Consider the following 24,513-nt stretch of genomic DNA (forward strand, 5'->3'; position numbering starts at 1 on the left):
AAACCGGGTGTGAACTCAGTTCTGCCCCTTTTCTATACCTACAGACCAAGGTTTCCCACCCACCAGCAGGCAGCACCCACTGCATGCTGCTGTGGCGCTTTGCAGCTGTTCCTGAGAGCTACAAACACATCTCGGGGTTCTCTATGGGGTGCATCCCTGCCCCAGCAGAGCCCCCTCCCTCCTTGCATGTACATCACTGCTCGGGGTGGGCAGCAGTGCACGTGGCAGCACTGTGCCCTACGGGACTGAGGAATCTTTGTGAATTCTTTCCTTCTTCCCAGGTCACCACGTGCGTGTGTGTGCTGGAAAAGTGGGATCATGTCATCCCATTGCCATGTCAAGAGCTCTCGGTGGCTGCCAAGCTCTCTGCGACGCGGGGCTGACAAACAATGCCGCGCTCCACGTGCCTGTGTAAGCCAGGGACCTCATCGCTCCAGAACCTCTTTCCCGGCGGGGTTCTGGTGGTTCGGGGCGGCCCCTCCTGGACTCCTGGACAGCGGGGGCGGCGGTGAGCGCCCCTTCACCGGGACAGAGGGGACACGTGCTGGGCCTCCCGCCAGCACCGCGATGTTTGTCAGAAACCGTGCAGAAGACCCAACCCTCCCACGTACCAGCGCGCAGAGGGCACGTTTGGTCGCTCGGAACGTGTCGCAATGCCAAGAAAGCCGTGGCTTCAGACGCCGTTTTCTGCTAAAAATACCGCGCATCCGCCAGCCGGGACACCGCGCCCCGCTGCTGACCCGAGGCGCCCTTTCGCTGCGCTCTGCGGACCGCGAAGCACCGCGGACCCCGCGCAGCCCGGCGCTCCCCGCCCGGCCCCGCCCCCCGCACGCCATTGGGCGAGAAAGTTTCTTGCCGGCGGGGGATTGGCCGAGGGCCGTTCGGGGCCGCGGGGGCCGCCAATGAAAGGCGGCGGGCGGTGCGGTGCGGGGCAGGCGGGCTGCGGGCTGTGTGCGGGATGGAGCTGAGTCCCGGCGTGCAGAAGGTGCGTGCGGGGATGGGCGCCGTTCCGGCACCGCGTCCCGTTCCGGCCGCGCTCGGGCTGTGCTCGCGGTGCGGTGCGGTGCGGTGCGGTGCGGTGCGGTGCGGTGCGGTGCGGTGCGGTGCGGTGCGGTGCGGTGCGGTGCGGTGCGGGATGGGTGCCGCCGCGCCGGCGGATGGCTGCGGGAAGGGGCTGCAGCAGTGCTCTGAAAGCCGGCGGGGCCCCGCCAAGGTCGGGTCTCGGCGCTCGGGTGGCAGCGCTCCTCGCCGGGAGCGTTCCCTGCGGCTGATGGGTGGATTTGCTCCCCTTTGTTTCTTAGTTCCGTGAAAACCTCCGGAACTCACCCAGCATCTGTTACCGCGCTGCTCTTCAGCGAGGAGATTAAGCAGAGTGTGTGCGGGGTGCCGCGGCGCCGGGCGGCTCTGCGGGTCCGGCAGCGGTGGGGCTGCGAATGGGGCTGCGAGCGGCTGAAGTCGGGCCGGTGCTGGAAGGGCGCTTTGTGCCCTTCGGTCCGAGAGCGCTCCGGTGCGGCTCTGCCGAGCGGCGCGATGTGCGGCTGAGCGCCTTCCCGGCATCGGGGACTGCGACCCTCGGGCGCTGCTGGCTGCCCTCGCTCGGGCTGACGGCCACCTGAAAAATCCCGTACCTCTGCCCCGGCGCCGTAGGATGAGCAGATGAACCCGAGCGGCCGCGCTCCGTTGCCGTGGCGTGAAGCTGCGCGGGAGGGACTTGAACGGCGAGGAGCGCCCCGTGGAACGGACTGCCCGGGAGCGGCTGTTCCTGCGGCCTCGCGGGGTGCGGTGCCTTTCTGTGGCTGCACCGCTGGGAGGTGAGCGGAACCCCCAGCGCTGCTGGAACGCCATGTCTGCCGGGGGAGCCTCTCCTGACCCGAGGGGAGGGGTCCGTCCGCAGCTCCTGCTGCCCACCGGTGAGGTGACCCCGTCCTGCAGGCGCGGGGCAGCGCTCGGTGAGGGCCTTCTCTGGTGCCATCTCGTGTCCTACAGCGCAATACCTGTCAGCACGGCCACAAGGTCTGCTGCAGCCCTTTACCTGGGGCACCGTTGGGTGCCAGCTGGAGCCCTGGGCAGGCTCTTACCAAGTGCTTAATGAGGCAGTTCAAGAGTGGGAAATGCCTCCTTGTCAGTCCCAGCCGCAGTTGTAGGCTGTGCTGCTGTGTCTGGGACTGCGTGTTGGTTGGTATCAAGCACCAGCTCTGTCCCTGCCCTGCTCACGGCTCAGCCCCGGGCTGGGGGTAGGATCAGAGCAGCAGACGAGTTGCTGTGCTATGCAGCAGCAATGCTGTAGGACAAAGCCAAATGCACTGGGCATGCCGGCCAGCAGCTTTGAGTATCATCCCTGAGGGGCCAGAGCCAGGTGGCTGTTCAGTGGTAGCTCAGAGAGCTTGAAATACACAATGAAAGGCTTCTGCATGCCAGCCCTTCCAGAACACATGGCTTGGTGTTAGCTCCCCACAGATGAAGGACAAGGGGGCACTTTCCCCTGTCACTTCACTTGGATCTGGGCAGGGAGTGATGGTGCGTGCAGGGCTGTGCCCGCTCAGGACACGGCAGCACAGAGCTGCACGTCCCTGTGTCTGTCTGCATGGTGCTGCCTGCCCTGCTCACCTGGGCTGCAGCCATGAACACGGCATGGCAGGGGAACCATCCCCACTGCTCTGCGCTTCCAACGGGAAATGGAATGGCACGGCGAAAACAAGAGAAAGCACTGAGCCAGGATCCGTCTGAGTAAACGCCCAGAGACAAATGGGTGTCGCCGTGGCAGACGGCTGTTTAATTTCCTGAATCATGAGAAGGGCAATTTTTCTGGGCACAGGGTGCAATCCTGTCAGATTTTAATTTGGCTTGGCAGCGCCGCGCCGCCGGTCTGAGCAGGCCGGGAAGGCAGGTCTGGAACTCATTAGGGCTTGTTGCAGGGCCCTGAAAATTTGATTTTCAATCAGTGTTGGGTTTAATTATTGTTGATGTCTTGCCTAGCGCATTGTGGGATTCTTTCTGAGGAAATGAAAACAGCATGAGCAGGATGGCATTCTGCTTGGCACGGGGGTTGTTTAGATTGAATTCTAAATGGAGAGTTAAAGCTTGAAACAAAGATAAAGTGCGATGGCTGGCACCTCGTGCCGACCTGGAGCCGGGTCAGCTGCACGGCGGCCGCAGGAGGCCCCGGGGTTTGTGTACTGTTCTCACTGCATTCAGTTGGGTTTTTTAGAAGAAAATAACCCTCTAAGCTAAAGGCACTATTCAAAGCCAAGGTAAAGTTTACTCAGTTAATGCAACTCTTGGTTCTTTAGCATTTTATTCCTTCAGTTCTTTAGCACGGATTTCTGCAAGCACCCAAAGCAGAGGAATGGCGGAACGGGAGGGAGGCACTGCTGTGCTGTGATTGTGAGACCCTCCATGTGCAGAGGGTGGGTGCTGCGTTGGGACGTGTGGATACTGCACGTATCTGCAGAGGCGCATGAGATGGCTATTATTGTTTGGGAACCTGCCCTTTAAGCCCAAGATGTAGCTTTTTTAACAACTGGAGTCTGTTGGAGACTCAGATTCGTTCATTCATTGCTTCATAAGCTGCATCGCATGATGAAGGTGCACACACCTGGGTACACCCACAGCTGTGCTCCCCGCTGTACAGCGCCAGCCCTGCAGTGCTGCGGTCAGAGCTGCTGCTGGACACTGAGCTCTCCTCGTGGAAGTTATGGCTGGAAGGAGCCCTCTGCAGCGCTCATCTGTGAAATCTGTTCTATCCAAAGCCACCTGCAAGTAATTGGAGCGTGCAGTGACAATGACAGTAAACACTGCAGCCACCATGTGTGCAAAGCAGTCACATTACGTCATCATCTACGTGTGCACGTGCTCCCCTGTGCAAGCACTGTCAGCAACCATGCAAGCAGTTCAGCCTTGCTGCTGGACCTTGCAACTCTTAACAATTGGGCTGCAAAGTTATTTATCTGTTTGAGGCTTTGTCTTGCTTCATGGTGCTGCTCTCTGTTATCAGAAACTCAGGGCTTTGTTATGAAAAGCCGGCACCTTCTGTGTCAGGCTGCCCTTGGCCAAGGAACTGCTGGGCTATGTGTGGGCACAGCAGTTACACGTGGTGCGGGGCGATGGGTGGTGATGGCCGCTGCCGCCCATGCCCCTCTGTAAGGTGGCGTGTGCTGAGATCCCCACTCCAGGTAGCCAACGCCGCTGTGTCGGAGCCAGAGGAAATGCAGCTGTCTGGGAGAAGCAGATGTTGATCTTAATGCAGAAACCTGCTTAGCTCTGAGCAAGTATTTATAGATATGAAATCATAAAGCAGGACATGGGTTAAAGAGCTTATTTTGGGACTTGGACTCGGGGCTAAATCTAGACCCATAAAGTACAATTTACAAGTTACCAAATCCTTCTCATCCTGCAGGGAGGGATGTCTGGAGTATTTGTTCAGGCTGAGATTTTTCTTTTTTAAAATGTGGAAGAAATATTGTATTTCAGCCATTCAGGAAAAGCAGTATTTGGATGTGCTGCCTTGGAGCTACCACTTTATTTCAGAACGAGCTGAAAGAAAGATCTCAAGGAAACAATTTCCGAGCTTTGGAAAAGGAGAGCTGCTTCCTGCTGGTCCCAGCCTGGCTTCCCTGCGTGAATTGCCTCACCCACAGCTCTGCAGTCCCCCACACCTCTGCAGACCTGTCCTGTGCTGCAGGTCATGCAACTGAGATCAGTGGAAGCTTTGGCTTGAGGCATCACAAATTGTTAAGGCCTGGCTTGCTGGGTGCAGCATCACAAACATGCTCAGCACTAAATATTCAGAACCAGTCAGGAGCAAGGAACAGGAAAGGCCCTTCCTCTTTCCTGAGGGAGTGGGTGATACCCATGAGATGGAAATAAGCACTAACGAATGTCAGAAGTGTGTGTGCTGGAGGGTTTGTATGTAAGTCAGGGCTGTGCAAGTAGGAGTGCTGGGAAAGTGCATGAGGACAGCAGAGTAGATGGGAATAAAGGAAGCAGAGTTTTTTCTGCTAGGGCTGGGTTGGGTGCTGTTAGCTGTCATCTGACTGTGCGTTAATGCTTGCTTCTCTGGAAAGAGATGTGTGCACTGCATTAAAGCCCTGGTTAAGAGAAACTCCAGCACTGGGACAGCCAGGTGATACCTTTACACAGTGTGCTCACCTAGTGCAGCTGTACACATCCGTTGGCAGCCTCAATGCTGGGGTTCTGGGGGCATTGCCTTCCAAGACAGGAGCTCCATTCCCTTAGGATCAGTTGTCGCACAGCTTTTGGCAAATTATTCCTGGTTACACGTAACTGGGGAATAACCTGTCCTGGTCATCTGCAGGACTGCACGGCAGTGAGCTGAGCTGTAGCACAGTGTCCGCACACTGCTGCACAGTGGCATTTCAGCTGGGTTCTTCCCATTCCTCACACCTACTTGCAGCTCTTGTTTTCTAGTTTAGACCAAAAGTCTGAAGCACTGTCTTGGTTGTGGAAAAATCTATCCAACTTATTTTCTTTAAGCACGCCCTTCTCTTATCGTTAGTTTGCACATTGTTGGTGTAGAGAGGAATGCTGCCAACTATGTGCTCTTGGAAGAGCAGGATGTCTGCAGAGGCTCTGTTCGGTTATCTCTGACACTCTGTAGGCTGAGCTCTGGCAGCTCCATGGAAATAGTCTCCTCAGATATCAGTGCCTTTCCCCAATCTCTGTGCTGCTGAAATAACAGGCAATAGGCTTCTTACTCTGCAAAGTGTAACATCAATTAGTGCCTCCAGGATTCTAGATGGTCCTAACTCATCCACAAATCCTCTGGAGAGAATTTGAGGCAAAAGACAGTCTATGTGTAAGTGACTTATTTTCCTACAAGCGTGGTAATTTGGATAACTATGTGCTCAATCTGGAAGGGAAACAAATTGCTTTCAGATCGCAACTACAGTAGATATTTTTCCATCTATGAAAATGAGAAAACAGAACTATCCTATGCTGTTCTGAGTCAAAGTTATTACAGCAACGTGTGTGTATCAATGCACTTGTAAGGGCAGTCACTTCTGCTTGCACAAGTTAGTTCCATCTGCATGGGTGTTCACACTCTCCAGATGCTGAACTTCCTTTAAGGAAGTCTGACTTACTTCCCTATTATGCACATTTAGGTCAACAGTCAAATAATGACAACAAATTAATTGCTATCCATTCCTATCGCAGGAACTAATCAGTTCTGCCAAGCAAACTGCCCCCACCCATTGTGAATATGATACCCTTTTCTCTTTTCCTTTGATGGAGGGCCTTTACTCACAGTTGCACTTCTCAATCCCCAAACTTTGTTGCAGTGGAGGAGCCCACCTGGAGGGCTCTGCTGGGCTGGGGATCATGGGGGTGGGCCACACTGGGGGGCCCACATGGTCTCTGTGGTGCTGGAAGTGCTCTGCCCACCCCACCATGCCCACATCCCTCAGTGCCAAATCTCCATCTTCCTGGAACACCCCTGGGCAGCCCATGCCAGTGCCTGACCATTCTTTAGAGCAGAAATTGTTCCTAGTATGCAGTGTGCCCTCCCTGGTGCAATTTGAGCTGTCACCTCGCGTCCTGTTGCTGTTACCTGGCAGCAGAGACCCACCGACTGCAGGCTGATTTTGTAATTAGACCGAGGTTCTGGTGGTCGTGCTGGAAGAAAGGTCTTCCAGGGGAGTATGGTCTCAGCATCCCTGCTCAGATAAGGATCTCCCCGTCAGTTATTGTGTTCTTGTTACAGTGACTGATTGTGCAGCTGGAGCTGACTCAGCTTTCCTGTTTTCACCTCTCTTGAGGGACACTTAGCCCAGTCCCACAACATGTAGCATGCTTCTCCTAGGTGTCAAGAGGAATTTATCATCTCTCTTGACCCCATGCCTTGCCAAAGCATGGCCAAAGAGATGGTGTAAGGAGCAGCCTAGTCTGAGTAGTCTGATAGAAAAATAAAGGCAGGAAAGCTGAGCATCACTGAAAAGCCAGTGCCAGAGTCACAATTGCATCTCTTTTATATGCTGTCAGTAGCAAATTCTTCAACAAAGGTGGATGTACCTGCCTGGGAGGGGGACAGGCTGTGAGCAGTGCAGAGCCTGGTCAGCATCCGCTCAGCTTGTGCTGTGCTGGGTTGGATACCAGTCCGCTGTTCCTGTGCTCCGTTCCCTCTTATCTCAGTCTCAAAGTCCTTAAAGGAAAGCACTTGGTTAATCTGTGTTACAGACGTTAAGAGCTTCCTGATCCTGTAGTGACATGAGATAAATCACCTCTCTGCAAAAACAGCTACATGGTGTTAGCTTTCCCATGTTGCCCTTCTTGTAAGCTCTGTTCAAGTTTGTATTAATATTAAATTTCTCTCACCTGTTATCCCATAAAGCAGTTGTATCTCATGGATGAATGTCCTGGGAGCTAGAGCTGCCCTGTCCTTCTGTGCCTGTACAAGCAGAGGTGTTAAATATGTCCCAAGATGTTTTTCTTGTCATGGAGTCTGTCAGCCTGTTCATCGCCGGCTGCAGGAAGACCTCATCCTAACTGCTGATGTGATGTGTTTGCTGGTGAGCTGCTCATTGCTGCAGCTTTAGGCTGGATGTGTGCACAGGGCTCTGTGGCCATAGTGAGCCAACCCCACAGAGCAGTGGGAAGTATTTGTGCACTGGAGATGCTGCTGCGGAAGAGAGGGGGCATTTCTCAAGGTCTGTGCCTGTGGCAGCTGCTGTGTGTGTTCTGCCCTGGGCGCTCCACGTTGGCCTCTCAGTGATCCAGAAGCTTGGTGTGATTCCCTGCAGCGCTGGCCCAGGGATGGCATGGTTTTTCCTAGAGAAACACTGCCTGGGAGACACTTACCAATCTTAGTCTGGAGTCTCCTCTTCTCAGATGTACAAAGTGTTTGGCACTTAAAACCACTGTTGTGAAGAGAGTAGAAAGAAGCTTATTTAAAAGGGTTCTCAGGTCACCTGGATGTGAAAACAGCGCTTCCTCTGTGTGCCATTGAGGATGGCCCCGTGCAACAATCCCAAATTAACTTCAGTAGACCCAGGGGGACTATAGCCAAGGTGTGCTGGAGTGCTCAGAGGGTGGTGATGCACCAGGAAAGGCCTTCTGAAATCTCAGCTGAGCTGTGAGCTGAGCAGGGCTGGTGGAGCTGTATCTTGGCTGGCTCATAGCTTCTAACCAGGGTCTGTCTGGCCATCCTGGAAGCCCATTGCTCCTTTCCAAAACAGTCAAGTCTAAACCAAAAGGAATGGCTTTTTTTTTCCCCACATTGGCATTTGTCATTGTAGGTTCTCTATTTTTCCACAAACTGAGCAAACTAACCAGTGTCTAGGATGGACTTCTGTTTGGCCAGTGTGATGAGCCACAGTATTGCACTGACCAAGAGGCTGGCGTATTCCTGAGATTGTTCAGAGATGTTTTTGTGGGTAGAATGGCCTCAATTTCCTATCATTTCACCGCCTAAGAATTTCCTCTGCACTGACTTGCTCTCCCTTAGTACCAAGAATGCTATAAGGCACAAAAAGCCAAAATAGAAGTCTTAAAATGCATGGTATATCTAGTCACGGGGAGCAGAACTTGCTTTTCTTCCAGGCAGTTTGTTGACATAGACATTTTCTAAAGGCATTACAAAAGCCTTCAAACTCTTCGTATCTTAAACTCATGCATCTTTTTTAACGCTGCTGTTCCCAAATGGGTTTGGGCACTGGCAGAGTCTAAGACAGTCATCTTATTTCACATTCTTACTGGGTTTGGTGGGGTTTCCATCTCTTTTTTTTTTTCCTTTTCTGTTTTTAAAGAAGAAATCTCCTTTTATGCATATTTGAGGAGCTACAGCTGAGCTGTGAGGAGAAGCTCCATATCTGGGCAGGAAGTGCTGCTGACCAGGCAGCCTGCAAAGCAGGCATGGGCTCCTGTTATCGTTGGCCCTGTGCAGAGATGGAAACTCCCCTCACTGTTAAGGGAGAAAGAACCATACGGTCCTTCAGATGGAGATGTTCCTGTACCTCAAGCTCTCACAAGGAGAGGTGCTGCCAGGACAGAGACAGGAGCTATGTGGCACCCTGGGGAGCTGCTGAGCTTTCATAGCATTTATCCCATGCATTTTCCTATGGCTGTATACTAGCAACTAGCATGCACAGTGAAGAGCTGTGCTCTATGGAGTCATTCTATGGACACCTGCAAGCAGAGGTTTCTAAAGAGATGTGGAGCTCCTGGAGAAGGTGTGTGTATAGCAAATAGGTATACAGGTATTGGACCAGAGAGATCATCATGTTACAAAGGAGTAATGAAATAAAGAGCTTACCCATGTCCTGGGCTCACCAAAGGGCTCCAAGAGGACTGATCTCCAGAGAGAGACCCTTCCTCCTTGGGAGTCAGCCCTTAAATGGGGGTCTAGGAGAGGTGCAGCCTGGCTCCATCCCTTCTGGTCACTCAGGTGAAATTGCCTTCACCTGTGCTCCCATGGCTGACTCAGTGCTCGCCTCAGGTGGTCAATCAGAGGTTCAGGCCATGATTCAACAGTTCCCATACAGTGTGTGATCAGGTCTTGGTGAGAGCATTGCATGAATGGGAGGGGTGTGAAGCCCTGGGCTGTCCCACTGGGTGCTCCACAACTCCTGCTGCTGACAAAGCTTTTCTCTTCGCTTCTCCACATGGACTGTGCAGTGTAATGAGACTTTTCCAGAGGAGTTTATTTAATCCAGATGTTTGCATTTTGAATAAACAAACATCGGTAGTCTCTTGCCTGTACTCAGCTTCTGTGTGACTCATTAAGATAAGAGGTTATTTAAATTTAAAAAAAAAAAAAGAAAAGGAAAGGGATGAGCTGGTACATACCTATCACAGCTCCAGAACTGGCAAGATCTTATGTGGTCTGTGCTGGAGCCATAATGCCTGCTCGGGAGAGCTGGCTCTGAACTGAGCATCCAAAAGCATTTTGTTTTCTGCATGTCAGAGGCAGAGGGATATGTGTGCATACACTCAAGGTCACATTAGAACATTTAGAAATGTATTTTTGTGGATTGCCGTAATGTTAGCAAAGCAGTGTTCTGCAGTTTCTGGAACCGTCTGCTCTTCAACATTTCATCCTGATTAGCAGTAGTGGGCTTTTCAAGTGTTGGAAGAAACCTGTGGGGATGGGGAACACCAGCTGAGCCACAGTGCTGCTGCCCGGGGCAGAGGGACGTGGTGGGCACTGAGGGAGGAGGTGGGCTGGGGGGGCACAGCGGGTGCGGGGTGGTGAAACAGAAGGGAGTCACAACTTGGAAATGCACATGGGCTGAATTAAGATCTGCCAGGCAGGCACTGCCCTTCTTAAGCCCTGGAAAGCTCTGCAACCTCAGCTGTGTGTTGAGGGACTCCACACGGTGCCTAGCACACGCCAGCACCCCTGGAATAAAGACTGCGTACAGAAACATGGTGTGTGGGAGCAGGCACCAGCAAGGGCGTGGTAGTGCTGAGCCTGAAAGAATCCAGCATTTCACAGTGCCCCTGAGCGCTGGGGGACCGGAGTGTGCTGCTGAGGACAAGCACCTTGTGGGTTGTTCTCTGCTGTGACGTGCTGTGTAAGATGCAGGGGGCTGGGGGAGTTCCTTGGTGCAGCTTGCTCAGCCCCGCCAGTGCCTCAGCACTGTGCATCTCAGTGCTGCTCCCTCGTGCTGCAACTGGTGCCGCCCTTCCCTCAATTTGAGGGAAAACACTCTGTCCCTGAGAATGCCAAGGATCGAGAAGCAAACCTTTCCCCATGGATGCCCTGCTCTGTTCCAGATGTCCATGAGCCAGCCGCAGTCAGGACGAGGGGTGCCGTGTTTGCGCTGCAGAGGGACCTGTATGGGCTTCGAGCCGCATTCCTGGAGGTAATGTCTGCTGGGGTGGGCCCTGTCCCTCTCTGTCCCTCTCTGTCCCTCCCTGCCCCTCCCTGTTCCTCCCTGTCCCTGAGTGCGTCCCTTCATGTCCTGCCATGTCATTGGCTTTGAGTGTGCAGAAAGCACAGAGCTCTGAGTGCTGCTGGGGGGTGTGGAAGGGCCCCACTGCCTTGCCTGGGCGAGCGCTGAGCGGGGACCGCCTTCCATCCCCCTTCCTTCACTGCTCCTACTCCCAAAAATTTCCCTTTAGTTTTACTTTTATGGATGCAATTAGCTGCTGTTACGAATCAATCCTACTTGTTCCAGGACCCTGCTGGAATACTGGAATACAGGACCCTGGGCTTGCATCAGCGTTAGTCCTTTCAAAACTTGATAGAAATGCTGGCCAGCAGAGAATGCTCTTACAGACTTCTTGTTGGTTTACAGCCATTGCAGCTAGCTCAGCGCCAGGCTCCCGAGCAGTTCTGCCAGGAAGGCCTTCTGGCTGATGTCGCACCCCCAGTGTGCCTTTAAACCTTCCTACGTGCCGGGAGCTCTATGGCTGAGCCTTCGGCCTCTGTGCTCCTATTAAAAGGATGATGTCCCTCATTGCCCATAGGAAAATATGCAAGTCGTGCAAGTGCAGCCAGGAGGACCACTGCCTGAGCTCGGATGTGGAGGACGACCGGAAAATTGGCCGCCTGCTGTCAGACTCCAAGTATGCCACACTCACTGCTCGCGTGAAAGGAGGGGACGGCGTTCGCATCTACAAGAGGAACCGCATGATCATCACCAACCCCATCGTGTCGCGGAAAGACCCCACCTTCGATACCATCACATATGAGTGGGCTCCTCCGGGGCTCACCCAGAAGCTGGTAAGGGGACAGCAGCTGGTTCCAGCAGGGCACAGCATGGCCCTGCAGCACAGTTACCAGGAAGAACAGCAAAGCTTGGGTTTGCCTTGGCAAACACGCGCATAATGCTTAGTGTTCTGGAAAACTGTGTAAACATCCAAAGTAGGTAGAAAAGAGGAACGGATTGCCTTTGGGTTTTTATAGGCTTGCTTACATTTCTAGTAGAAGTCGTTACATGTTTTACAACAAGAACGCTTGCTCCTTTGGTAACGTTCATGTCCTATAAAAGTATTGCTAAGGAGAGATCCCATCTGCCAGCTACGGAGAATCACAGAATCATTAAGGTTGGAGAAGGCATCTAAAATCCCCAGCCCAGCCCTCCATGCCCACTGGCCGTGTCCCTCTGCGCCACATCCCCACAGTTCTGGAACACCCCCAGGACAGTGACCCCACCACTCCCTGGGCAGCCCATAGCAGTGCCTGTGTCAGTGCCCGACTGCTCTCTGGAGAAGAAATTGTTCCTAATATCCAGCCTGAAGGTTGGGTGGTACAAAGAATGTAGGAGAGGGCTTCTGGAGGGAAAGCATTTGAGGTCTGACTGTTGTGGTACTGGAAATATTATACATTACGCTCATTAGTGGACAGCCTTTGCTCTTCAAATTATGCAAATAGTTTAAAGCTACTTAAAATTGCAACCAGATTTTATTCTTTTTTTTAGAAGACAAATTGGGAAACAAATGTGAAACTGCAGCTGCAGACCCAAGTGACAGGCTGGTTATTTATTAAGCCCAGCAGCCTTCACCCCGCTGCGAGGGCCCTGCTGGGCACACAGCTGGAGGGCTGCTCTCGGGCTGCCAGGAGCTGAGCCCTGGCATTAGTGCAGGGCCAGGGCTGCCACTTGTTTCACTGCCTGACAGTGCTGCCGCCTGTAGTTTCCTCTTTCTTTTTTGTTGGTAGGAGCTAGCACAGCAGGAATGTTTGTTTAACCAATGTTTGCCTTCCGTAGGTCCCAGGAGGAATTAGGGAACTTGTTGAGGGATGGGGAGAACAATGATGGCACTTCTCCAGCCTAGCGTGTGATTTGTTAATCATGCTGCCCAGCCCTGCATTTATCAGGAACTGAATTTTCTCTGCTAAAAGCTGGCTGCAGGGCGGTGCTGCGGCACCTGGCACCCCGGGCAGGGTTGCTCTGTTCCCAAACCCCACTGCTGTTGCACTGCTACCAGTTGTGTGACACGGAGAGCAGATGTTCCCTCTTGGCAGATGTGCATTTGCATTGCAGTGCGCAGCTCCAAGCAGCAGAATGCAACGCTGAGCCAGCAACAGAGAAGGCTCAAAGTGAAGGTGCTTCATGGAGCCCTGGAACTTCTTGTCTCTCGAGGCTGAAGTTGTGCCTAAACAGACTGGAAAGAGTTTTAGTTCGTATAAACAGTGCTCAGGAACTTTGAAGACAATCTTGATAAATTCTGGCTTAATGATCAACTTGACAGATTCGGGAAAATTACTGGATGTCAACAATTCTTGTGGTAGTTCTAAAGGGACTTTGGCCAAAAAGCGTTTAATGTATCACTGACTCACTCCAGAGATTTCCTTCTGATGGCAAAGTGGAAACTTGGGTGTTTTTTTTGTAATGTTGTCTTGAAGTGGATGGCCCAGTAACAGAGGAAGCCTGGGGCACGTTTCCATCAAGCTGTGCCTGGGGAAGTTAGGAGGTGGATATTGGGGTCCTTGGGGAAAGTGGAGAAAGCACTTCCTGAAATATCTCCAAAATGCAGCAGGTAGTGGTGAAAAGCTAAAATGGCCTTTCTCAAAATCATCTGTGCGAGGGCACCATAAAATACCATTTGACAGCAGTAACACATGATAGTAGCAAAAGAAGCAGCTTTTTATTACCCTTCATTTTTGATGTTGAGTTATTTTCCCGTTCTATTCTCTGGACACGTTTTAAGACACGTGCAGTTATAGCTGTAGGCGTCCCCTGGGCCAGGGCGTGAAGTCACACCCAATGTCTGCACAGGTGCTGGGAACTGCTGCTCGTCAGTGCACACATCCTTTTAGGAGCAGCGTGAGGTGTTGCTCAGAGCCTGGCGCTGGGCTGCAGTGACGTGCTTCAGATGTACTTCTGGCACTTTCTACTCTCGCAGATCTGGTGTAAGGGTGCAGTAGCCTCGGCCCATTGGTATGGGATGGTCTCTTTCCATTCGGGTTGCACCACACCATTGCTCTCTGACAGTGCTCTTGCTGTGGCTGAGCCATGCCAGCAGGCTGCATTGTGGGCTCTGTCTCAAAGTTCATCGCCATACAGCAGCTAGATGTTTTGGTTGTGTTTCTTTCCAACTGCCAGGTGTCAATGGCAGTACCTTTATTCTGTGAGGCACTTTGTGTGAGGCCTGGCGTGAGCTTTAAGTGAATTTTTGTCTTTTGCTTCTGTAGTTCCTGTTTGGACTTCTGACTTCTGTGAAAGCCATCTTGGTAGCAGATCACTTTCACATCATCCTCCAGCTTTGTACCCAGTTCCTCCCAGCAGCACCATTTCCCACAAGGCTGTGACTGTGCCCCTGCAGGCTTCTAGGTATCCATCCTGTTACTGCATGGAGTCACAGCAGACTGAGTTTTGATGTCTAATGTAGCATACAGAAAGGTTAACATATGCTCCAAGACGTGGGGAAGATGCTGTGATTTCATTAATCATTTATTTGGTGCTGTCATAGAGCTGCAAGCGAAAATATTGCCCTGAAATATTGCTGTTTGGCTGAAGGCAGACGAAGTGGAAGCTGGCTTTGAAGTTTACACAAGCGTGATGAGCTGTTCAGAGTTGTGTTTCTGTATTTAAAAGGCCATACTGAGCCGGACTGCGTACAGCGAATAGTTAATCACTTCTCCATTCCTTCAAAATTCAATTTTCAAATGCTGACCAAGTAAGAAACAAATCTAATGCAGCTGGATGCTGGTCTTTAAAACCCAGTGGCAGAGAGCCAACTGGCTGCCCGTTTGCTCTTCACACTACAATAGGAAAAATGCCTTGAGCAGGAAACTCCCTTCCCTTCAAGCACCGGGCCAGCAAGAAGCTAAACAGCACAGCCCCTTCCTGCAGATGTGGGTCCCGCTGGGATGAGCCTCTCCAAGATCCGCTCACACTGCTATTATGGGAGTGGCAAGTGGCCAGTTGGGTAGGAAATGGAACATTGGGGATGGTTTCTTGGCATTCGCCTACTGCATGGCAGGGCATCCGTGGCAAAACACCTTCCCTTTATTGCACAACCAGTAGTCTGGTAGTGCTGGCCTTGGAGATTCAGGCTCAACAGCCATCTGACTGCTCTTTCTGGTTTAGGACTTTATGGGAATGCTGGAAAGGTTTCTTACCGTAAATTGCACTGTGTGCATGCCAGGCGGGGCTGGGGTGCCCTTCTGAGTTCCCCTCCGTGGGAGATGTGTCCCTCAGGCCCTGGTCCCTGCGGCCAGCTCACTGACGTTGCTTGCATCGAGTTCATTTGGTTTTTCATTGCCCACTGTGCCCGTCAGAAGCTAAAGGGGTGGCAGGGTGGGGGTCCGTGCCTGACTGTCACCTCTCACCCTCGCAGGCCATGCAGTACATGGAGCTGATCCCCAAGGAGATGCAGCCGGTGGCAGGCACTGACGGAGCCTACTACCGCCGGAGGCAGCTGGTGCGGCAGCTCCCAGTGCACGACCACGACCCATCGCAGTGCCGCGGGCTGGCCGAGGGGGAGGCGAAGCTGATGGAAGACTTTGTGAAGAAGTACAAGGCGGAGGCGCTGGGCGTCGGGGAGGTGGCCCTGCCGGGCCAGGCTGGCAATGCAAAGGAGGAGGGCAAGGCAAAGGATGCGGGCTCAGCAGCTGAAAAGCCCCCCGAGACCACCAACGGGGCCCTGGAGAGCACACCCACTGTGGGGCTCTATGTAAGTCCTACATGGAGGGATGGGTGCTTCTGGGGGGTACAGTCCCAGCTGGAAAATCAGTGCCAGAGAGGTGCTCATGGGAATTATCCATGCCTCATTGGCTGCTCTGCTCCCACTTGTCCCAGTGCTGGGACACCCATGCAAAGCAGATGATGCTCATTGGTATCACCAGGTCTGTGGTGTGGCACTGAGAGGCCCCGAGGTGCCACGTGTACCCATCCCAGGCAGCGGGGAGGGGTTGTCTGTCCTCCTCAGCAGCACATACGTAGTGAACCACTGAGGTGGGAAAGGCCTCTTCTCTCTGTTTGCCATGAGAATAAGTGAGGTCAACTTTGGATTCTTGGCATCTCCAAAAGATTGAACATGATCTGTTCCCAGGTGATGGCGTGTAAATAAGATCAGAAGCTGTGTGTTACAGCATGTTAGCAAGTATTTTTGGCTCTGCCTCTGGAGCAGTGCAAGTGAAGTAATGCAAGCAAGAGAAGACAGTGGCTCAGCCTCACTAACACTGCTGTGAGCATGGAGGTGGTACAACAGGGGCTGCTATTGCCTGGGGGACTTGGTGCAGAGCACACGTCTCTGGCCTTAGAAACACATTTCCACAAGGAAACGACTGAGATTCCCTAATTCCCTTTTAGATTTATATTCTCCAAGTGCAGTTGAGTGGCCATGGTGACTGCTGAACACATGCTTATCATAACATGTGTTGACTGAAAATACTTTGTACAGGCCCTTGAGGGTAACTTGTAGCAGAGAACTTAGAGCTGGAGAAATGGTATCTGAATGTTTTTAAGGCAAGATTTTTCTAGCAACTACTAAACTAAGATTGTAACATGTTAAGAGCAGTTTTCATTTTCATTCCATATTGGGTAATGTCTCTCCTCTGCTATGTCCTTTTCTATTAACACATATCTGACTTTCAGAGTCCAGTGATGCAGTAAAAGTTTTTCAGTATTGCAGTAAAACATTGATTTGGACAAAGAATTTCAAGTTTAAGAAAAAAACAAGGAAGGTTTCCATTACACTCATTAATAAAAGTCATTGTAGCAATTAGGGTCTATTTAGACTACAAGTCTGTCCTTCTAAATAAATACATAACTGGATGTTATTCTCCTTAGGGTATAAAGCATTATTTTTCTTGAGGCACTAGCTGGAAAATGGAATGGCAGCAAAATCCGTCACAGGAGCTACTCTTTGACCAATGTGTTGTGCAGCTCAGCTTGCAGCAAGCTCCAGAGTGCCATGGTTTCTTTCTGTACCAAAGGCAGACCACCTATTTCCCATTCTAACAAAACACTCATCATTTTTAATGTGATCTGCAGTGCAGGAATTGATGCAGCTGAAGGAAAGTGAATGGACTGTGTCCCACAGTAAGGAATTCCAGAAGGCCTGCTGGTTTTTACAAAACTGCATGGGGATAAAAGTTCTGCCATTGAAAAATAACAGACAGTAAACCTTTCTGTAGTAACTTAAATCTGTGTTGAATATCACGAGGTTGGAGGAGGAGGAGGGTACCTGCCCCATAGAGCAAGGAGGCAGCCCACCACGGCCTGGCTCGAGGTGGATGCTCTCCTCCTCTGTGTATCCCAGACCTGCTTCTGCAGAGCAGTGAGGAAGGCTATTGGGGCAGAGATGAGTGCCTTTGGGTTAGGGATGGGCCTGAGGGCAGTGTGGTGCTGAGCTGCATATTTTGCAGATCCTGATTCTGGAGCAGTTTGTCATGTTTCTTCCTTGAGTCCATTAGAATTAGGACACAGACTCTCACCTATTTAGTACCAGAGCTTTTGGTCAGCTCCAGCGGCTTGATTTCACCTATTTCAGATCAAGGTGTCTGCCTGAGCCATGAATTTATGAAGGCTGGGTGTAAAACACCCTGGCTTTAGAATAGAATGAACCAAGAAGCACTGAGCACTGCACCAAGAAATAACCCAAGGCAGTTTCCTCAGGTGTCTGTGTGGTCCCTGTGTTAGGGCAGTTAAACCTCCTGTTGCACGTTCAGGCCAGCTGTGTTGAAATGGTGTGTAAAGGAAAGCAAACAGGGCCAACGTAAATCACCGTGGACGAGGCATCTGAGCTCACATGGCTTTTTGAACTTTTCTCGGCTGCAGAGAGGGGCCCCACAGCAATATGGCTGTCCTATTAGCTGAGTGCTTACCACCAGGCACAAAATGTCTTTAACCCTCCCAGAACTGGAAAGTCCTCCGGTGCTGTATGGCACCATGTTGGAAACAAACACAACAGATCCTTAAGCCATTGACCCAAGTTAGCTGTTGTCCCAGCAGATCTGAGGCCAGCAAAACTGGGCAGGAACTTCTTCCGTGGAGCTGCAGCCAGGGGAGAGAGCAGGCCTGAAAAACAGAGGGGAGGGAGGGATGCTTCCTTGGACAGCACCTCTGGCAACAGCGCTAATAAAGTCTTCACTCCTCTCCTACATGATGGAGGTGTAAAGTGAGTGCTTAACTGTAATCCAGTCTTAAATGTGAAGAGCCACTCTTTCTTTAGAGTGGTACTGGTAGAGGAATATAAGTTATGTGATGCTTAAGAAAAGCACGGTGAAAATCTGCAATAGAAAGAAGCAGCAAAATAAGTGGTTTTTTTTTAGTTTTTTGTTGTTTTTTTTTTTCCTTCTAATAGTTCTTATTGGCAAGAAATTTGAGCTCAGACTTGGAAAGCTGCTTGTGTTTGTTCTCGCTGCTAGATCCTGCAAGATAAGCAAGGCTGGGCTGGGTGAGCCCGGAGGCTGCTGGAAGGGTGGAGGCAGCAGTGAGGCCGGGTGCCCTGAGCAGTGAGCTGCTGCTTGGGGCTGGTGCCTGGGAAGGTGTCCGGATGTGGGGACATACCTTGCTCAGCACAGAGTGCCTCCCTCGTGGTCTGCCCATGCTGATGTACAGCAGATGACACTTTGCCAGCCCACTTTTGCACTGTGGGCTGTCACTTCATGTAGTGGGATTGTTTTTCTGTTTGGTAGAGGGACAGAAAGAGCGTGGCTTCTGCAGCACGCTGGAAGCTTATCTGCTCACTTGCACAGTTCTTGCGAGTGCTTAGAAGGGCTGCTGGAGCCTGTCAGAGGGAAGGAGCACTAGAAAGCAGGCATATCCCCTTCCACGCTTGTGTGTCCTCTTGTGCTGCCTTTTCTACGGCACCAGATTTGCCACTAAAGCAGGACATGCCTGTTACCTCATGGAACCGATCATGGGGCTGCGTGGGGCAGTTCCCAGAAGTCCAGACTGAGCAGAGGAGGAGGAAGCAGCAAAATGTGTGGCATGCTAGGAATACTTGCCCTGCAAAGCAGCTGGGTGGGTGTAGGTAGAGCAGACCCACAGCCTGCTGCTGGGAAGGGAGATGTAGGCTTGAGAAAACTCCCTAGATATAAAGAATAATCTTTTTAACATTCATACTAGCAACTAGCAAAAAGGGGCTAGATACAGTGGGTAAAATTCTCTGCAGATAGGCACAGGGTTCATAAGGAAACTACCCCAGAGATGCTGCACCAGCATCAGCTTTATGGGGCTTTCAGCCCATGCTTGGCCGTATGACAGGCAAGCTGCTTAATGCTGCACCTTGTATTCAAGAAAGCGGTGCTGCTGCTTGGATGGAGGAAGCCTGGCCTTGCCATCAAGGCTGTGCTGGATGAAGCCCCAGTGCTGTTTAGGAGCATGGGCTGGATTACCTAGACTTAAATGGGAGCTGAAGAGACTGCCCACCAGCCCTGGTTGGATGTGATTGCCAGAGCAGAGCTTCAGAGCTTGAGTTAACCACGCACAGGGTCACCCTGCAGGCACAGACAGAGTCACCCCAGTCCTTTGGACTGCTGTAAATTGAGAGCACTGTGCTGAAATCTGCAGAGTGATATCTGCCTTACGTGGGGACATACATGTTAAGAAATAATTAGAAAAGACCAGAGCTCCTAATTTCTGTGCATAGTATCTGTCATTGACACGACATTTTTCTGCACTATGGTATGTCTTAACTTTTTCTCAGATAACATTTGGATTTTAGCACAGGTTGGCTGTTCTGAGGGATTTCCCCCGAGGCCGTGCATTTATGGAGCTGGCAGTGGGCAGTGCCAGTCTCACTTGCCCAAGGACTTGGCTGGAAGGCCGTGAGCACTGCTCCAGATGAGGGCTGGCAGATGCACATTTGTAATGACTTTTAATTAAGATTTGGTGCTCAATCCATACTTCATACTGTCCAAATGTTTACAGAGGGCAGTACGTTTGGAGATGCTGCTCCTGTTGGCCATGAGTGCTCCATGATTCTGTCAGTGCCACTGAGCCCCACCACAGGATTATGACATTTTTTCCAACCCTTTCCTTGAGCTGCACGCATCTCTTTCTCTTCAGTTCCGTGTTTTCTTGCTCTTTCACCTCACTGCACTGTTTCTATAACACCACTGCAGACTGCTTGCTGCTTGCTGTGCCTTCCAAGCTGAAATTTGGCTTTGGCATTCTTAAATTTATCTTCACAGAGCAAGAGCTAGGACAAAAACAGCCTGAGCAGCGCAGGCCTGGGATTACATGCTTTATTTCCCCTGTCCTTGGCAGTGCGGGATGTCGAGCAGAGCACAGCGGTCCCTTCAGACCATTTCGTGGTGGGAAGCATTTGTGATTGCATGCATTGTTCTGTTTTGCCAAGCTTACCAACTGAGTGGGTAGGAACGATGCATCAAAAAGATGCCGTGAACAAGAGTGTCTAAGAAGCCCGGCAGCACAGGCAGCAGTGCCACTGCCGCTGTTTTTGCAGCAGAAGCGTCAGCGTTACGCTCTCTCTTGCAGCGCTGCGAGACCTGCAAGCAGGCGGTGCCGGAGGACTGCCCGGTGGTGTACGCGGACCGGGCGGGCTACGCACGGCTGTGGCACCCGGCCTGCTTCGTCTGCTGCCGCTGCGCCGAGCCCCTCGTCGACCTCATTTACTTCTGGAAGAGCGGGGCTGCCTGGTGTGGGCGTCACTACTGCGAGAGCCTGCGGCCGCGCTGTGCCGGCTGCGATGAGGTACGGCCTGGGAACTGCAGGCTGTGAGCTGGGCCAGGAGCATGGCAGCAGCGGCACCCTGGGTGCTGTGCGTGTTGTGTCGGCAGCCTGGCCCTGGTCCTTCCCCTCCAGCCCACTGCGAGGGGCCGCCTGCCCCGGTGGGATGGCGGAAATGAGCAGCGCTGTGTTTGTCCCGTAGATCATCTTCTCGGAGGAGTTTCAGCGGGCAGAGGGGATGGCCTGGCACAAGAAGCATTTCGCCTGTCTGGAGTGCGAGACGCTGCTGAGTGGCAAAGCCTTCAGCCTGGACAAGGGCGGCCTGCGGTGCGCGACCTGCAGCCGGAGCAAGCGCCTCTGAGCCCTGCGGCTGCTGCAAGTGCTTGAGGCCGAGCTGGAGATGGGGTAATTTGACAAGAATGTGAAGAGTGGACAGTTAAATAAAAACATAGAGTCTGGTTATTCGCTTGCAAGCAACCAAGTACCCCTTTGCATCCAATAGAGATTGAAGAAAGAAGTTTACTAGGGGAGGAAACAGGAGAAATGTGTTGGGGAGGGATGTGGGGGGGAACCACCCACACATCTTGTTAGGAGGGCATTGAGAGGAGATTTGTGTTGTTTTACAAGTCTCTCAAAGCTTCTCATGACTAACATCTTGCAGTGTTCTTTTAGAAATAACACATCTCAGAAATATTTTTTGGCTCACTAAACCTATGGCCATGGTCAGAAACAAGGGTTGCTTTTATTTACTGAAATCCATACTGGAAATCTCGCGCTAACAGAATGATGACAACCGTACTAAACCAATGGTTTTGAACAATTTGATTAACCCGAGTGATTACTTTCTGAAAGCACACACTATAGAATTGCAGTAACATGTAGCTGTAGCTGTCTCCAACGTGTACGATAATGTAAAAGCAAGTAACAAGATGGCACACAGAGCAATTGGTTTAACCTTAGTGAGACGGAGCCAAGCAGATCTCCCCAAGGGCAGGCGAGTGCTGGGCAGCCAACTAATTCCGCCACTCTGGGTTTTAGCCATGGAGCTGGAATGCAAACACTTCTGGCAGTTCTCACCCAGCCCCTGTTCCCACTTTTATCTTGCTTGCCTCCTACCGTCTGTTATTCCAAGGGAGTGTTTGCACAGAGAGGCATTGTGCTCCTGCCGTACACTGGAGGTAGTTAAGCATTTAAAGTATGGAACTTTTTCAGCTGTTTTTTGAGCAGGAGTTTTATGGAAAACAGCTTTCCAGCCTAATCCGTCCTGTTGGTTTTTTGGTGCCTGAAATGCTGTAACACCAGTTGTTTCCCCCACAGTTAGTGACTCCATCCAGCAGGGCTGGACACACTCCCATGGGAGCCTGCAGCACTGAGCGAGGTCAGCCCTGTGTGCCGGGTCTTGTTGGGGCAACATCGTTACAGGATCTGCACTGAATCTCTGTTGATGATGTTCATTTCCTAAGTCATGCAATGCTTACGTTAGCCACAGAAAATACCAGATAGTCCAGGCTGGCCAACATTGGTGTGCTCAGTCCTTTTTCTTATACTAAATGTCTACAGTCTTTGCCAGAAACAACTGGAATATTTTTTTGCAGAGATGTGTGTAAGGAGCTCACCATTTCTAGGGTTTCCTTCTACTGCGGAAATTGCTGGTTTCTCTCTTTAAAGTCCACTCCACGCTGTGGATCTTCTTACTTATGACTGAGTAACTTGGTAGAAGCTCTGCCTGCCACTGCATGCGAGTCACGGGGATGCTGTGTCCCACCATGGGAGGAGCGGAGTTGGTCACTGTTTTAGAGCAGATGAGACAGATGTGGTGTAAGACACATCTGTATGCTTGCAGCCACGAGTCACCAGAGGATGCGTAGACTTTGTGTTTGAAGTTTGTGCTAGGAGGAATAATAAAGCTCCCTTAGATCAGCCTCACACACAGGCACTTCAGTTATAAGCAAAGTGGAACTGAAAAATAAAACCCAGTGCTTAGCTTTATTGCCTCTTCTTCATTTTGTTACGTGGAAATGGCCAATCTTTGTAAATTATTTTTAACGACGTGGCATAGTTCTAAACCCTGCAGTGTTAAGGCAGCCAAAAATGCATACGCTCAGTGTAAGCAGTGAGAGAAATAGCATGAATCACTTAGGAAAGAAACATTTCGGCAAAGACATTAACATCTAAACAGCATTCCTTGATGGGAAGTCATTGTCCGTGTACACGTGCAGCTAGTTACCTCTTAGAGTGATTCCTCTGTGAGGTAGGTGCACAGCCATTACACACACCTTCAGAACAGCAACAAATCAAGTGCAAGAAAAATCAATAAAACATCCAGTTATTAAAGGTGGAAGAAAATTTACTGAATAACAACTGCCAACAGGCTGCTGCGGCCTCCCACTGCGTCTGTTTTGCATTGGTTGGCTGTGTTGTCCTTGCCGTGTGTTTGTGTTGCAATGAGCAGAGAAGGGGGTGAGCCCGTCCTCAGCCCAGGTGGGGTGTTTCTTCAACAGCAGGGTGTGTTCAGGGATCCTCAGAGAGCTCCTCCAGTGCTGCTCCTCATTGCCATGTGCTGGGCAGAGGGGGCTGTCCGTCCACCCCACCACAGTTAGAAGAATTGTAGAGGCTTGAGTGGAGGTTCTGGTTGTGTTGGCTTTAGGGGAACATGGGTGGTGGGTAAATGTCAATGCAGAGGAATCTGGGTAGGCCAGGCTTTCCCAGATGGATGCCAAATGGGCATCTGCCTCCTCACAGTGCTTGGGGAAACGAAGCTGCCGTCTTACTGCTGCATCTGGTCTTGCTTGTTCATCCTCACTCACTCTGTAACGGAATCAAAGGCTTTGCTCTTTGCGTTGTCCTGGCTTCACATCCACCTTGCACATACAGACTGTCCTCAACACAAGTGCCTTAGTCATGAGTTTATCTTGCTGGGCTCTGATCACAGTCCATGCCTGGTAGCATTAAATTCATTTGCATTCTGCATTAATGCAATCCTCCATTGCTAATGGCTTTGTTTCAGTACTTGGAAAAAAAGACACCACTGCAGCATGTGTTGGTTTGGACCTCGATGCCATGATTTATAACTTGTAATTCAATGTAGTCCCACTTTCAGCATATACACACTTGCTTCAGGCTTTGGGGACCGCTGGCATCCACTCGAGCCTTTTTAGGCATTTCTATAGCTTGTAAAATACTGCCTGCTGAAAAATGTGTTGCAGTTAAACAGCTTAGCAAAATCCTGTGCCTCTCAAGTGTCAGGAGCAGAAGCGTGAAATTAATGCATCTAGCAGCTCAAACCATATGTGAGCCTTTAGTTCTGATATTAAAATTGAAATTCGGTGTAGGCATGAGGAGGTGTTCACCCGGGTGAGGATGCTGCGTTTATCAGCTGGAACGAAAGGGGCTGCTGCACACCTCCTGCATGCCATGAGCTCCAGCTGAGACAAATCTGTACAGATTTGCTGGGCTGTCTGGACAAAAGTCACCAGCAGGCAGCACACAGAGCGTCCTGCCAGAAAACTGATAGAAACAGAGGTTCTCACAAGGTTACAGTGTATGGCAGGAATTGCCCTCGGGCAGGCTGCGTAGTGTGACAACTGAAAGCACCTTGTGCCACAGCTGTTTCCAGCCCATTGTTTCAAATAAAAGCTCCTCTATTGAGAATGCTGTATTATGTTGGCTGTGTGTCTGACATTTAGTAGGTGCAGGATGCCTTGAGACGCTGGCTGGGAACATCCCTGCGTAGCACAGCACCACACCAGCAGGCAGCGCACACTACTCCATTGAAGATGATGCAGGAGGAAGGCTGGGCTGCTGCTGCCCATCCAGACCCAGGCTCAGTCTGCATCCTGCCCCAGGCTCCTGGCTTCATCCCGGTCCCATCCATGGGCTGGCTGAGGTCAGCAGCATCTGTGAGCTGCAGTTTTTCAAAGTTTAACAGATCTGAATCTACAAATACCTGCAATGCTGTCTTGTTTGT

The 24,513-nt window shown here is 51.3% G+C and overlaps 1 protein-coding gene across 2 annotated transcripts; it reads left to right on the forward strand.

Annotated features, from left to right (window-relative positions):
- Positions 1 to 929: 929 nt before the first annotated feature.
- On the forward strand, positions 930 to 24,197 carry LMCD1 (LIM and cysteine rich domains 1). 2 transcript variants are annotated; one of them, XM_046900245.1, is made up of 6 exons: positions 930 to 1,053; positions 10,732 to 10,820; positions 11,428 to 11,683; positions 15,244 to 15,579; positions 20,355 to 20,570; positions 20,749 to 24,197. In XM_046900245.1, the coding sequence occupies exons 2-6, from the start codon at positions 10,732 to 10,734 to the stop codon at positions 20,905 to 20,907; spliced, it is 1,056 nt and encodes a 351-aa protein (XP_046756201.1). In that variant the 5' UTR covers positions 930 to 1,053; the 3' UTR covers positions 20,908 to 24,197. The 2 variants fall into 2 exon arrangements, with proteins under 2 accessions (XP_046756201.1, XP_414443.4); XM_414443.8 differs by having other exon boundaries at positions 930 to 985.
- The last annotated feature ends 316 nt before the right edge of the window (positions 24,198 to 24,513 follow it).

Source organism: Gallus gallus, chromosome 12 (genome assembly GCF_016699485.2).
Source record: "Gallus gallus isolate bGalGal1 chromosome 12, bGalGal1.mat.broiler.GRCg7b, whole genome shotgun sequence".
Classification (NCBI taxonomy): Eukaryota; Metazoa; Chordata; class Aves; order Galliformes; family Phasianidae; genus Gallus; species Gallus gallus.